The 16,541-nt window shown below is 43.2% G+C and overlaps 1 protein-coding gene across 1 annotated transcript in view; it reads left to right on the forward strand.

Moving 5' to 3' along the window:
- The window catches only part of CPNE4 (copine 4), a 184,844-nt gene that overhangs the window by 100,814 nt on the left and 67,489 nt on the right, over positions 1-16,541 (forward strand). The window contains exons 3-5 of the mRNA XM_040965210.1: positions 9,912-9,983; positions 12,079-12,153; positions 16,173-16,256. Coding sequence (XP_040821144.1) covers positions 9,912-9,983; positions 12,079-12,153; positions 16,173-16,256 — 231 coding nt within the window. The remainder of the gene's footprint in view (positions 1-9,911; positions 9,984-12,078; positions 12,154-16,172; positions 16,257-16,541) is intronic.

Consider the following 16,541-nt stretch of genomic DNA (forward strand, 5'->3'; position numbering starts at 1 on the left):
GAAGCCCAACATTAAACCTTCTGATGTTGCCTCCGGTTTTTTGAGCATTTTATTTTGTCAAAGGATTAGGAGTACTGTACATGTGTGTGTGTTCACATGTGCTTCTGTTTGTTCCAATATTTATTCCCCTTAGGATATTTATCAGTAAAAAAAAATAGTTTAAAATCAGATCTCTGAAATATTTTGGGTTTAAGTCTGCTCTTCCTGAAATGGTTTGGAGCAGGTTTACTAATCCTGAGCTTGCCACCACTCAGGCCTAAAAGGAGAGAGAAAAGTGGCACCGGTAACTCGATCCTGTCTTGTCAAGGCTTCTCTGGGTATTACGCTGTTCATCTGAGTTTGCTGTCTTACAAAGCAGCAGAGCTCTTGGCCTTTAGGAAAGGGAAATGGCAGCCTTCAGCCTGCTGGAAACCAGCACTGGCCAGGGAGGTGGGTACAAGCACAGCAAGTGCCGTCACACTGAGAAAAAAAAACCCTGCTATATGAAGCAAAAGAAGGGCTCATGTCCCCAGAGAGGACTCAAGAGAGAACAGCACGTTCTCTGCAGATGGAGCAAAGGGGGAGTCGTGGGACACAGCGTGCTCAGAAAGCTGTGTCCTCCTTCTGGGACAGCTTGAACACTGAGCCCCGAGCCCCTCTCCTGCTGCACCCAGCAGAGGGTGTGCTACGGAGAGCTGTGATCCTCCTGCCCACAGCAGAGGGCTGACCTTTAACATGCAGTCTGCATTTTCCTCTTTCATTGCTTATTAACTCATTCATGCCTCCCCTTAAACTTCTTCATCACCAATGACAGTAGACTTTGAGTCAAAAGTCACGGGCAATGATAGCTTTCCCAGGACTTTGTATGTATCAAGACTAGTCAGTGTGTGCACTCCCTGTGGTTTGACTTCTGGGAGGTAGGCATTGCTATCCCCACCATTTTATAACTGTGCAACCGGAGATGGAGTAGAGGCAGATGAGTTGTCCAAGGGCATACGGGTGATGCAGAGAAGAACCTGGAGCTAATACAGATCTGGTTAGCTGCAAAGCCCTTCAAGATCTTTTCCATGTAATTTCATTGCTTGTCATTAGCAAGTATAAATGATGTAAAGAGCTTCTGCTCTTCAGATGTTTTCCTTGCCCTCCTTGATTTCTCAGATAATTGTCAAGAAACATTTGCTCTCTTCTTCATTAGAGTTAGTGATAGAGTGTCTAAAACTCATTAACATTCCTTACTGTGAAACACTGGGGCAGTTCTCTAAGTATGGTTCCCATTCCAGCAGGATCTGTGTTGCCTGGTAACTTGGAAAGCCAAATCGTGGGTCCCTCCTTGGCTCTCCCGAATGGGACACTCTGGGGGTTGACTGCTAGTTTTGTATTTTGCTTGTTTGTCTTATATAATACAAAGATGACCCGAGGGATCCTCTTGCAGAAAACTAGCCTTGGATGCCTTCCCTCAAGGTTTTCGTGTGGAGTTTACTTTAAATATCATATGGCTTCTTGGACTGGGTCAATGTGAGAGTCATCACCCCGTCCCCGACACACACCTCCAAGAACTTAATGTTTCCCAACCTAGTCCCACGAATATGTTCCATCTCAGCTTCCTTTTCACCCTCAACCTTGTTGAGCAAATTCATGATCCAAACTCTCTGGGGCCTCAGGGTCTCATCACTGCTTTTCCTGCAAACATTGTCTCTTCCTTATCACATGGAGGATGCTTAAACAGCTCTGAAGTCCTCTGCTCTCCACTGCCGTGTGCTGGACAAATCTGTGAAAACCAAAAGCTTCCAGATTTCTGTCATTGTCAATGCAGTCATTTACAATAGGACTGTGTTTGTGAGGTGGAGGTGGGGAGGGGTCCCGAACCTTATCCACTGTGGAGAGATCTTGTTCCATCTTCCTTCGGGGAAATGGTTCTCAAACTTAGACATGCATCTAAATCACATTGCAATGCTTACTGGCCCTTGCCCCGTATATCCCAGTGGCTTACCAAAGCAAAGCAAATTGCTCCTTACCCGCTGTGTCCCAGCGTTTCTGATTCAGAGGACTTAAGGAGAGATCCAACAATTGGCATTTCCAGATTCCTAAATCATGATGATTCTGCTGGCAGGGAGACTCTACTTCGAGAACTCTCCATCCCTGTGTGTCATGGTTACAAACACTAATGAATCTTGGGACACTGGATGGCTGATTTTAATTGAGAAAGAAACTGATGTTTTGGGAGAATTATGTAAGGAATTGAGGACAGAGAAATCACTTGAAGAGCAGGGAAAAGTTGTTTTATAAAGTATATAATTCTGTCAAGGACCCAGCACGTGGCTTGCAGTTTATGCTCTTGGTGAAGATCCTGATTTTCAGACTGTTTCTCCATTGGGTGTGGTTGAATAGACCTAGTAACTGGAGTGCTGATTGCTTTCCTGACATAAATGAATGTTAAATTATGTCAGGTACCCTGACTCCTGAAAGGACCTGAAGATCACGAGCTATAGGTGATCCATGGGGATTTGATTTAATTGTCCAATGTTTGGATGCCCCCAAATGGTGGACACTAGAGTGTACTGATGCTGACGGTGCTATCTAAATTGAACATAAGATCCACAGAAAGCTCTCACCAGTTGTCATTGTGTTGCGTGCCATCTAAAGCCCTCACAGCATGAAACTGATGGCCCAAGGAAGTTAAATTCACACATTCCATCGGGGAACACACATCCCTTCTGCTTCTCGCACTGAAGCCTTCTCGGACGTTGCAGAATGAACCCCGTGAGTGATGAGTGATGTCAAGAGCAGATCACTTCATCTCAGCGCCCGTGGGCTGGCTGAGAAGTTGCAGCACGTAGTGTGACATCCTCCTGACACCCTCCTGCTGACTCGACGTGCTCACGGGCAGGAGGGATTCGTGCAGGGTGGATGCCGCTGAGCCAGGCCTCCAGGAGGAGTGACATCCATTCTTACCTTTGGCCTTACTCTCTTTTGAGGCAAAACATCTTCAACTCAGATCACAGGAGAAATTGCTAGCATCTTCCTTTCATACTTTTTTTAAAAGATTTATTTTTATTATTTTTTTATTGGAAAGGTGGATATACGGAGAGGAGAGACAGAGAGGAAGATCTTCCGTCCGATGATTCACTCCCCAAGTAAGCACAACGGCCGATGCTATGCCGATCCGAATCCAGGAGCCTCTTCCGGGTCTCCCACGGGGGTGTAGGGTCCCAAAGCTTTGGGCCGTCCTCGACTGCTTTCCTGGGCTATAGGCAGGGAGCTGGAAGGGAAGCGGGGCTGCCGGGATAGAACCCGCACCCATATGGGATCCTAGGCGTGCAAGGCAAGGACCTTAACCACTGCGCCACCGCGCCGGGCCCCTTCCTTTCATACTTTTAACTCTCCTCCACAAGTTCAGTGTCTTGGGTCTTCCACCAGCTCCCTGTGTAACTTTATCTGTTAACCTTGCTGGTGATGAAGTGACTTCATCTGCAGAAAGAAGGCTTTGGATCAGATCCTCTCTATATTGTTTCAATGCTTAAAACTAATGATTCTCACTCAACCTCTTATTTCCTTTTTGCTTGTTTCTGACATTGATCACTTCTCCCTACATTCTCATCCCTCTCCAGGAAGCTTTCTGTCTCCTGCCCACCTTCTCACACTAAGTCATAGATATCATTTCAAAGATTGTTTCTAAAACATAGATTGGATGGTGGTGGGGAAGAGATTCATTGAGTTAAGATATTGAGGGACTGCAATGCCAACATCTCATGTGAGTGCCAATTGTAGTCCAGGCTGCTCCACATCTGATACAGCTCACTGTGAATGTACCTGGGAAAGCGCTGAAGGAGGAAGAGGATTCAAGTGCCTGAGCCCACACCGTTAATGTGGGAGACCCAGATACAGTCCCAGGTCCCTGGCTTCCAACTGACTCAGCCCTTGGCCATTGATTGCAGCCATTTGGGGAATGAATCAGCAGATGAAAGATCTGTTTCTCCTGCCCTCTTCTTGGTTTCTCTGTGTGCATGTGACTCTGCCTTTCAAATGAATGAGTACATCTTTTAAAAGAGCTGTATTTGGTGGTCGTTAAAATGGACCTATGCTTGCAGTCCTTACTCCCTGACCACTGCTGGTAACATGGCAAGTCATCTGTCTCTGGTGCAGAGGAGGAGGGCAGGAGATCCTGAACAGAATGTCAGTTGGCAGAGACTAATACATCAATGCTGAAAAGCAGCTGCAGGTATTTTCCTGATCCATGAATGCCAAGCTGGCATGACACTTGGCCCCATTAACCTCTCCTCTCACCTCATCCTAGACCTGCTCATTCACTCAGGTGTGACATGAGGGTTGAAGACAGCTGTCCATGACCTACACCACACTCCTGCTCTTGTTACCAGGCAGCTGCCTGGCTCAGAACAGCTGGCTATACACCTAAGCCACACCCCTGTCTCTGTGTTCTTCCCTTCGTTTGCCCTTTGTGTCTCCCCTACAAAAGCTGTTTCGCAGCACTTTCTCAATTGCCAGATTCTGACTTCTTAAATGGAAGTGAAGTGTCCTTGCCCCAGTCCTAAAGCACATGATCCACGGTGTCAGACCCAGCATTGTCAACATGACGGTAGGGAATTTTCTGAAATTCAATATCTCTAATGTCAACCCACCCAAAAACACATTAGCCCCCAAATCATTTCCTGCTTCTCATCCAGCTCCCTGCTTGTGGCCTGGGAAAGCAGTCGAGGACGGCCCAAAGCCTTGGGGCTTTGCACCTGCATGGGAGATCCAGAAGAGGCTCAGAGCTCCTGGCTTTGGTTCGACACAGCTCCAGCTGTTGCAGCTGCTTGGAGAGTGAATCATTGGACAGAAGAGCTTCCTCTCTGTCTCTCCTCCTCCTTTATATATATCTGACTTTTCAACAAAAATAAATAAATCTTAAAAAAAAAAAGAATGAAAATCTACCATTTGCACCAAAATAGTTCCAACTAAAGAACATTATGCTCGATGAAATAAGCCAACCCCCAAAGGACAAAGATCATCTTTTCTCTCTGATATAGGCAACCTTCAGGAAAGTACAAGGACAATAGAAATATAGGTAAGCATGTCTATACATATATTCATCTAGAGGAACTGTATGATGGAGACTATCATACCGAAAAGTGAAGATACACTGCAGTATGCAGCTCTACTCTTGAATAAAAGATGAAATCCTAATGAAACTTTTTAATGTATCTTGACAATAACATGCTGGATTTTCTATCATTGTCTATACCTACAATTTCAGGATACACTTGAATACCAGAATGATGTACTTGTGGCTGTTGTTGAAGAACAAAACCGTTATAAGAATGTAGGGGAAATCAGTGGAAGGGAGAGTGTATGGGGATGGTGGAAGAAGAAACCCCTGAGTCTATGGAAGTGTATCATGAAAAAAAATTAGAATTTAAAAATGTAAAAGAAAAAAAAATCTTGAATGTATAAAAATGGGGTGGTGGTTCTAGTTTTTAAAGATTTGTTTGTTTGTTTATTGAAAAGGCAAATTTACAGAGAAAGATTTTCCATCTATCAGCTCACTTCCCAAATGGCTGCAACAACTGCAGCTAAGCCAATTTGAAGCCAGGCGCTTCTTCCAGATATCCCATGCAGTGTAGGGTCCCAAGGCGTTGGAACATCCTCTGCTGCCTTCCTAGGCTGTAAGCAATGAGCTAGATTAGAAGTGGAGCATCCAGGACATGAAACAGTGCCCCCAGTGGTTGTCAGCACTTGGAGGTGGAGCATTCTCCAGTTGAGCCAACATTTCCATCCTGATAGTGTTCATCTTAATAAAAATGGAATCAAAGCTGGTGTTTGGTAGCAGGTAAATACATTACCTGTGATGTCAGCATTTTTGTGGCTGCCCCACCTCTGATCTAGCTTTCTGCTATTGGGAGACCTGAAAGAAATTCCTGGCTTCTCCCTCCAACCTGGTTCAGCCCTGACTGTTGGCAGCCATCTGGGCAGGGAATGCAAATGGAAGATTTCATTCGCAGCAACATGGGTGGAACTGGAGGATGTGATGTGGAATGAAATGTCAGGCTCAGAGAGAAAAATACCACATGTCTGCATTTAAACTTGGAAACTAAAAGTTGACCCCATAGAAGCAGAAAGTAGAATATTGGTTAGCAGAGCCTGGAAAGGATATGGAGGAAAAGATGAGGAGAGGGTAATTAATAGGTATACAGGTGCAGTTGGTCAGGAAGATAACTTGTTTTTTCTTTAAAAAGTTATTTATCTGAAAAGCAAATGTCTGCTATCTCCCAGAGTTGGAAGCAGAGTCGGGACTTGACTAAGGCAGTCTGATATGGGAGTGGGCATCCTGAGTGGTTACTTAACCGCTGTTTCCAATGTCTGCTCCGGGAGGTGTGACTTCTAACGTTCCATAACATGGTAGGGTAAAAGCAAAAAATAGGCAACAACTAACTGCCTGTTTTAGAACAGCTAGGAGAGAGGATTTGGAATGTCCCAACCCAAAGAAATGATAAATGAGAAGTATAGATAATGTCATCTGATCATGACATAGTACATCCATATATGGAAATGTCACCCTGTACCCTACAAATATGTACAACTGTATGTGCCAATAAGATATATTTCTTTAAGAAAAGCATTCTTGGAGGATTTCTTAAAATATCTTTTTTTAAATCTTAATGGCAGTGTGCTTGAGAGGCATAGTTCTCAGAGGTCACTGTGTATTTGAGTGAGGTTATAGGGCCTTTGCATCAGCGGTGGGAGTAAGGAAACCTAGAAAGCGGGGAGGGTAAAGCACCAAGACAACAATCCATTGCGGACCATCTCCCTGGAGTCAGTCTGGTTTCTGCCAGGCGCGGTGATGTCACTCCCATAGCTCAGGGAAATATGAAGGTAAACGTTCCCGTTCCCCTAACACCAGCCGTCAACAAGGCCTTTCTTACACACCCTCAGAGACCCTTTTGTCTGTTGGCTTTCCCATGTAAGATCATACAGAGTTAAGGGATTAGGCATGGGCATGTAGACTAGCAGTCGATATTGTTAAAGTACCTAGAGACAGAGAGCCAGGTAGCTGGGGACTAGTCTCTGGGGTAAGTCAAAGTCTTCTCTCTGTCCCTCACACTAAGACTTTTTAGAAGATTCTATGTAAGTGTGGCTTATTTGTTGGAAAGGCAGTAAGAGATATCTTTTAACTGCTGGTTTATTCTCCAAATGCCTGCAGTAGCTGGGGCTGAAGTGAACAGGCAGGATCTTCATCTGGATCTCCCATGTGGTAGATGTCAGGAGCCCATAAACTTGGGCCATCACCTGCTGTGTCCCAAGGGCATTGGAAGGAACCTGAATTGGAAGCAGAGAAGCCAGGACCACAACCACCCACTGTGATGTGGTGGGTGGGTGTCCCAAGTAGCAACCCACCGTGCCACCACAAGCACCTCCATGCATAAGACATCATGTCTGTTGCTCCTTCTGCCTGGTACATCAGCCCTCTCCTCTTTTTAATTCTTCACTTTCCTAAACCTTCAGATGGGAGTAATTGCTTCAGCAGTGCTTTCCCTGATCTTTTGGGCCAGATCCACCTCATGACTTGTCTTTTCAGAGTTGAAATTTAACAGGTATGTTGTGTCACCGTCTTCATGATGGCAGGGTCTCTGCCTGCCAGTACCATCAGTTTATTCCAAATACCTAGCAAATTAAAAAAAAAAAAACTCCATGAAGGAATGAATCTTGGCTTCACATTTTACAAGCCAGATGTGTTGATCAGCTCAGGCTGCCTACCAAGATACCACATCACGGGCTGTGGGTCTCTGAGCAAGTGTCCTGGGTCTGCTACACTGAGGAATCTAGTCCCTCTTGCTGCTTTCCTCTAGCTTGGGGTCCTAGCCGTTGGTTTCATAGATTTCAGAACATTGAAGATACTTCTTTACCAGAGTTTCTGGAGTCAAACACAGGTAAGGTATCTGATTGCATGCTTACCTCTGGGAGGATGTGCACCAACGGAAGTTTTGCTAAATCATCTAGTGACAGTGTACTTTTTTAATCCTATGAGTTCTAACTTTATTCACACCAAGGTTTTTCATGTAATGTGTTTTTCCAGTTCAAGGAATAGAAGTTTTATAAAGCATGCCTTGGGAATTATCAATTCAGGCTAAGAGAACTGTGACTGTAAACTACTGTGAGTGGTTTCTGGCACATAGAAAGTGTTCAATAAATATTTGTTGTTGCAACAGTCACAATAAAGAAAAAAAAATGATGATATTTTCAGTAACAGCAGGGAACCGTCTAATCCCCAAAATAACTGTCTTGAGACTTGGAAAGAAATTGTAGCTAGATAAACACTCATGGAAATACTGGCCAGGAAGTTGTTGCTTCTTCTGGCTTTGTTCATTCTTACCTGAAGCAGTGGCTCTTCATGAGGACAGACACTGTCACAAGTCCCTGTTCGCATCACCAGGGAAGTATCCCCTCCCACACCTGCGAGCAGATACAGATCAGGAACCTAATGGCATTCAGTACCCTTCTAGTCCAAGCCTTGTTACGAGAGAATTTCAACTTGTGTTTCCTCTGTCTAAATTTCATGTTGTTATTGAATGCTAAGGTTTGCAGCTGTGACCCCACTGCAGGGTGAAAAGAATCAAATTAGAGGACTCCTGACAAGTGCCTCCTCTTTGGTGCTGGGCGGAGCATACTATTTGTCCTTGGTTGTCAGCTACAGCTGGGCTGCGCCTTGTCCCTAATGTCCTCATCTTCTGACCAGACCAAGGGCCTTTTTGAACCTCATGAAATTACTTAGGGGCAACAAAGCCTTCATGATCAATGGAATTTGCAACAAATAGGCCTTCTCTATAGATCACCACTGCAGCTGGGCATCTCTGCTATGTTTTTGCTCTACGGTGCTAAGAATGGCAACTCTTTGCTTGTCCATCATTATCACAATTAAAGGTTTGAAACCCTAATTATTACTTATTCTTTGGAATTGAGATGGAAGCCTAGAGGCTGACAAGCAAGTTTTTTTGTTTTATTTGTTGTTGTTGTTGTTGTTGCCTGCTTTATGGGCCATGTGTATACTGAGTGTCCACGTACAAGGAAGGGATGTTTCTTGGGCAGTTGCTTATCTTACTAGCATTTGCAAAAGGCAAGTTCCAGGATGTAATAATAGTCTCCTCATTTCCCACATCAGGAAGTGTTAGTATTTCTAGATCCTTTAAGAGGGAAGAGAAAGAACTATGGCCATCCCTCCTGTTCTTCTTAGAAGGGATATAGTGTGGGCCGTGGGAGTCATATTCTGTGAAGACAGTCTGCCCACTGTGGTGTCTTGGTGACAGGGTGATTAAGGATGAAATTGTTGGGTTCCATTGAAGTCACGGTGGATGGAATCCAATGGAAATGAATCCCAATGGCACATATCTGTGAGACCAGATTCATTTGGGATATGGAATGTGTTGTCTTTCTTTAGTCAGGTGTTGGCATGGCTACTGCTTACCAACGACCCGTATTTCATCTTTTATTCACGTGTCTTCCCCACCTTGCTGAGAGACTCCTAGAGAGAAACCATCGGCTCCAGGAGGCCAGTGTTGTATACCTGATTTTCCTTACCTCACTATTCTTAGAGTCTAGCACCAAGTCCAGTATACATGGGACTAAATGAATATTTACGGATGAATGGAGCATCTGCCAAGGGAGTGTCAGTCACCATCAGGTGTCACCCCACCTCCCACCTGGCTGAGTTATCTCTATTTTCTTATCCGCACTCTCATATCACACAGTGTCCTAGGGAAGAAATAAGTTGTTTATGGTGAAGCCTGTGGACAAACCTCAAACTATCCACAGACAGAAGTGCTGTCATCATTTAGAATTTTAAGTAGAGCTGTGAATGCGGGATTGTATGGAGGAAAAGCATTTTAAAACTAGCATTTATATGACTAGTATCTCCACATTTTTTTTTTCCTTCTGTGCAGATCGTCTCCCAGAGAAAGCTGTCCAAATCCTTGCTGAAGCACGGGAACACAGCAGGAAAAGCCTCCATCACGGTAAGCACGGCGGTGCTGCCTGGACGGAGCAGCTGGTTCAGAGCAGATGCCTGGGAAAGCAGACCCTGGCTGTTGGCAACTGATGTCAGCCGTGCCAAGTGATGCAAGACGCTTCTTTATTTTTCTCTCATTTCTTTTTCCTGACAGTATGATTTTGATCTTGATTTTACCGGAGGAATTAGGAAAGAAAAAGATTTGAAAAGAAGAATACTTACTTATACTAAGCATTTCCACAGAAATTGAGAAAGATGGAGTTATTGAGAATAGGAAGAATATGAAATTCTCTGGCACATTAAGATCGTCAAAGCAAAGGCCATCTAAAAAATCTATGTATTAGCAGAATACCATGTGATGTTTTATTGCCCAACATGGTAGTACTAGTATTGTGCAAAGCAACTGGATATCTCTCTTCAAAACTTTTTGTTTTCTTTGCTAATTGAAAAATATATAGTATAGTAACATCATTTCTCGGTGCCCTGTTATTCAATAGAATTCAAGAACTTTTTCCTTCTACATAGCTATAGCTTAGTAAGCCTTAATAAAATTTTCCTCCTCACCCACTTCCTCCATCTTCTGATAAGCACCATGATATTTTTCACTTTTATGGGAAAAGCCAACGGAAGATGCATCTCTACTTCCAGATCAAAGACGGACTCCCAGGGAAACTATTTAATATATCTTGACAATAGAATGTTGGACTCTCTTCAATTGTCCATACCTACAATGTCAGGATATACTTCGATATCAGAAATATGAGCTTATGTCTGTTTTTGAAGGGCCATACTACTGTAACGATATAGGAGAAAGGAGGAGGAGATTAGAACGTAGGAGAAGGGGAAATCCCAGAGCCTATGGAACAGTATCATCAAATAGGAAAAAAAAAATCCAAGGACCATGGGCTCACACTCAAAGCCCACTGACTCCATAGGCCAAGGTATAACATTTGCTATCGGTCTTTCTCAAGAGAACCAAACTTCTTTAAACCATATTGAAACCACTCTTGCTCCACCTGTGCCCCCCAAAAATTCATTTTCTGAATTTTAAATATCTCAATGCTCTTCTTAATTTTGGGTCCTAGGATCCAAGCATTGCTTCCAGTAGCTGCTATTAAGAAATACTTGAAATTATATGGAAAATTTCCTAGGCTCTGCACATGGAGTAGGTTGAAGTTGTCATTCAATGCAGATACCTGAGATTTCCCCATACTAATGATTATTTAGAGCATGCAAACCTAATTCAAATGGAAAAAATTCTCAGCTCAAATAGAATTCATATAAAATTGAATTAATCTCAGTTTGGAAACCAGGTTAATAAAGATGCCATCTGTTTTGGTCCCTGAGTGCCTATGAAATGTTGACATTATTTGTATAAATGACTCAACCTTTTTGTAACTAAGGGACCCCTAGGTTTTTGGCATTTTAACAGAAGATAGATTGACTCAACTGTTTGGGTCCCTCCTACCCATGTGGGAGAGCCAGATGGAAATCATTGTTTCTCTGTTGATTTTATTGTTATTGTTGTTGTTGTTATTGTTGTTCAATTCTGTTGTTCAATTCTCAAAGGACCTCAGAGTCCATTGCTATTCAGTATTGGAAAATGACTTACGTTAATAAAGAACCTCTGTGAGAGTCATACAGCTGTAGGTCTAGAAAGGACAGAGACCAGGCTATTTCCCTAGCCCTTGCTAGTCTGACTCAAAGTAATCAAGAAGTAGTATTGATTTTCCTTGTTTGTAACTTTCTGATAGGAAAAAAAAAAGAACTAACAGTTCTGGTGAAAATATCATCCAAGCTAACATGTCTCTAAAGAGAAATGCTCATCTAAGCTTCTCCCAATCTATTCTGGCTTGAGTCACATCCCTCTTATTCTGATGCTCAGCAGAAATATAACCCAATCATCTACCACTGTAGATTCCAGAAGTTTCTCTTGGGCACCTGGAAATGCTGTACCATGTTCAACAGGATTGAGGAAAGACACCCTACCCAAACCTCTGTGTTTGTGGATTTTCTGACAAGACAAGCTAAGCTTGCTTCTGTGTTCCTGAGGTAAAGGAGTCCACCCTTTCCTATGGCTAATATGCACCTTTTGCCTGTAGGTGATTGCTGAAGAATTGTCTGGCAATGATGACTACGTTGAGCTTGCATTCAATGCACGGAAATTGGATGACAAGGTAAAGTGTTTGACATTAACCTTGTTGGAAGAACTAATAAAGCTAGCCACACAATTTAATCAGATTCCCCCCTGCAGCTGTTTTTCCCTTTCAGCCCACATTATTAAACCTGTCAGAGATTTCAAAGAGGTGTGCAAAGTTAAGGCTTCCCCCAAATTGAGGAGCACTTAATGGGAACGTAGGAATTGGATTAAAATAAGGTGGTTTTATTCCACTAAGACCTCATTTGCTTCCAAGAGCCACAGACCAGATGTGCAAAGGAAAATATGATTGAACTCTGTTGGTAGTGGCACACCAAGGGAAAAGAGAGGATGTGAAAGGGAAGAAAACTGACATTTATTAAGCAAATATACTTGCCAAGCACAGAGTTAAGGGCCTCTCGTGAAGTATCACATTTAGTCATGTGTACAATTCCCATGTAACAGTTCTTATTGCCACTCTTGCAGTTGAGGAAAACAATTCGGAGATGAAGTAACTTGTCCAAGGTCACTGCGACTATTAGTCCAGATCCTCTGCATAGCTACTAAGACAAGGTGAAATATACAAGGGTTTCATTAGGAGTAACAACTGCTAAGGGACTAGACTGGAGTCTGTGGAATGCCATGCAGTGTGAGGAATGCTCAGCCAGGCCCTAAGGGAATCCTGGAGCCAAAGTCAGTAATGGGGGAGTCCGTGTCTCCCTGGAAAAGGTATGTTTTACTCTCCTCCCATAGGTGGGAAGAACCTAGGGGAAGCCTGACCGGGGTATAAATGGAAGAATTAATTTAGGAGCACAGACACAGAGGCCATTGTTCCATCACACTCCTTGTATTTGAAAGTTTATGAGACATGTCCTGGCCACCATACCATAGCAAAACAGAGAATTTGGTCATAGACCAGTCTACTTTCTATATGTAGCTCTGTATGTAGAATTTTTACCCAGTCACGGGCCCTATTTATCTACATAGAAAAAAATGTTCTATTGTCTCCATACCTTAAAAAAGGAGTGGTGACCTTCCCGGCTTTCAGTTATGTCATCCCTCCCTCCAACTGTATTCTAAGTGAAAAGAAATTGCATCAATAAATGTATTCCTGTAGGATCCCGTTTTCCTAGAGTAAAACTAGACAGTTGGCGATTGGAGGATGCAGCTTCACTTCTTCAAGGACAAATAGACATTAGGTTGAAAATGGGAAATGCGTGTCTCAAGCAACTGTTGAACGCTGTATCACTGTATATCTCATTTACTTCTCCCCTGGAGAGAATAGTCAGCCCATTCACACATTTATTGCTTCTTTTCACTTGATTATTTGCTCAAAAAACGAAGATGTTTCTTTCCATTTCACAGATGAGACTAGTGAGGTTCAAATGTTGCCCCAGGTGACAGGCCCAGTAAGCTGTGAATCCTGAATCTACTCTGTATCATTCAGCTATTTTTTTCAAGGCTCAGTACTGTATTTTCAGGATTCCCATCACAGATATGCACTGCTTCCTTTTTTTCTTAATACAAAGTGCTGCTCTCTGCTTATCATTGCCTCTCTCTTAATTTCTTTCTTATGAGTCTAAAAGGGCAGAGCATTGCACGCTGTGGCTTAACTTGCTGTGTCACAATATTGGCCCCCATGCTTTCTTTTCTCTAGTAATAATAATCATAGCAACCAGCATAGCATGAATTTGTAACATGCCCAGCACTGGCTTATCTCCTCTAATTCTGCCACACTGCTGTAAGGCAAAGGTTGTGTTCCTTCCATTAATAGGTGAAAAAACTGAAACTTGGAGAAATTAAATAACTTGCCCAAGATGATCCATATTGTGTATGGTAGATTTGGAATTTAAAATCAGTGCTTGAGCCAGCATTGTGGCTCCGCAAATTAAGCTACCACCTGTGGCACTGCAATCCCATATGGGCACTAGTTGGATTTATAGCTGCTGTAGTTCCTATCCACTTTCCCAATGGAAGATTGACCAATTGCCCAAGTGAATGGAGACTCTCTTTTTCCCTCACTCTCTGTCTCTCTCCCTCCTCCTCCCCTTCCCTTAAATAAATAAATATATGTTTTGTAAAAATGCTGAACCCCCTGCTGGGCTGGACTTACAACTGGTTTAACATGAGAACAAGAGTTGGGGACAAGCCAGCCTGGACAAGGCCGTAGCACTCATTAGCATGCATGAGGCCGAGTCTGGAGCCATGTCAGGCTGAGCTAAGCCACAGTACCCATTTGTGTGCACAAGAGTCAGATGGGATGTAGGCTGGGTTGGACTAGGACACAGCAGAGGCTGTCATATACAAACACCAGGGCTGTAGGTGAACCTGGTGAGACTTATTGGGTGCTGCCCTGACTAGGCCACAGCACCTCCTGGTACGTATGAGGACTGGGTCTGTGGCACACTGGTTGGTTTGGACTGCAGCATGCATTGGTTTGCATGAGATATGGAGCTGGGGTAGAACTGACCAGGCAGCTACAACCACCAGTATGTGTATTGGCTGGTGCAGGTGATGAACTGAAGCTGACCCTGCACTGGCTGGCACACACGAGAATTAAGTCTGAGGTCACCCCAGGTGAGGTTTCTTGGGGAACTCAGACCCTAGCCACAAGGAAAATCACAGAACGTGTGGTTCAACGTTGGAGTTCTTGTATGAGAACTGGCCCTCCTCAGTTGCTAAAGCCTGTGCGCTGGACAGCATATCCAGATGCACATGAGGGACATGATGGCCAGCTCATCTAGGCCAGTAGGGGACCTCAGCTGCCTCGTCAGAGAATGGAGAGCAGAGCAGTTTGGACAAGTCTGGTCAAGCTTTGCAGCGTGTTCCTGCATTTATGGATGCACTAAGGTGAACTTTGTCAACCAACAGACCTTGGAAACATTTTCTCAACCCTGTAGCAAAAAACCAGTAACTTCTCAGAACTACCAAAACCACTCAAATAATAGTCTTAGAATATTCTTCCCCACATTGGGATCTCAAATGACCATCCTCCATCAAGAAGCACTGCCCCCTTCCCCTGCAGACACTGGAGAAAAAAACAAAGCTGAAACATTAGTCCAACTCACCTTCCTCCATACCTAACCCTCTGCACCCTCATCAGAGGTCCACGTGGGACTGCGTCCCTCTCAGCTGTGTAAATAATATTAAAAATAAAGAAAAGAAGCAAAACAAAAGCCAGTATGCTGCTTATTAGATCTGTTCCTGGAACAGAGACACCAGGTCTGATCTTTCTTTGATTTATTGTATTCCCTTGGACAACAATTCCATGCTGACCTTAAAAAAATATTTTAAAAGAATATGAAATAAAACAGAAAAGATATTTCAGTATGCTACCAAGGGATCGGCATTAAGGCACTAAATTGCATACAGAGTATAATTAGAGATACATTTTTAAGAGGTTAATGGAAAATAAAGCTGTATTTGGATTCCAGAAAAAGGCTTACTCAAATCCTGTTGATGATTGTGGAATTACCAATGGGATTATGCATTGTTTCTATTTTTGGTGCTCAGCTTTTTCCTGGTTTAAAATAAAAGTCACAGTAATAAAATTTTAAAATTGTTAATAGGAAGCAAAAAGAAGAAATTGTTCACTAGGATTTTCTCGCTGTGTTCAGGAGTTGCTAAGTGCAATTGGTAAGCATGATGCCTGAGGGCCCTGCACTATAGGTCAGAGGGTGAACTCCGCATCCCTTACAGAAGGAAGAAGGCAGGAACTAGCTATCTTTTACTTATTTTTTATTTATACAAGTACTTTGGAAATTTGTGGAAAGCATATATTCTGAAAAAAAACCTGCTAGATAGGCTGCAACACCCATTGATGTGTACAAGAGCCAAATGGAATGCCAAACAAAGTGGACCAGTCTTCTGCACATACTGGCATGCGCAGGAACTGGAGCTGGGAGCAGGCCTGTTTTGTTGTTGTTGTTTTCCTTGCACAATGTCTACTGTTTCATAGAAAAATTAGCAAATACACAATAAGGCAAATCCAAGTAGCCAAATGTGGAAACAGACACATTGGTGATTTAATAGCAGTTTGTTCCTATTTGTGTGTTTTAGGATTTCTTCAGCAAATCTGACCCATTTCTGGAAATTTTTCGCATGAATGATGATGCGACTCAGCAGCTGGTGCACCGAACTGAGGTAAGCAGGGTTGTGTCCTGCTAAGCCACCTCACCACCTTTCACGATAAATAGGCCTGATTGGAGAAACTCCGTGGATTTCTTGATGTCAGTAGATAATGAACACATATGTGGAGCGTTCACTGTCACCAGAGGGCCACTTACTGATTTTTCTTTTTATCTTCAAATTGTTACTGTAGGAAACCAACTTTTACCCCAATTTTCTCTTATTGACTACCAATACAGATCACCAACAACTTACGAATAATAAAGATATGAACATCAGCTATCAGTAAGTAAGGATAGC

This window comes from Ochotona curzoniae, unplaced genomic scaffold (assembly GCF_017591425.1).
Source record: "Ochotona curzoniae isolate NIBS_2020 unplaced genomic scaffold, NIBS_Ocur_1.0 contig_1302, whole genome shotgun sequence".
Classification (NCBI taxonomy): domain Eukaryota; kingdom Metazoa; phylum Chordata; class Mammalia; order Lagomorpha; family Ochotonidae; genus Ochotona; species Ochotona curzoniae.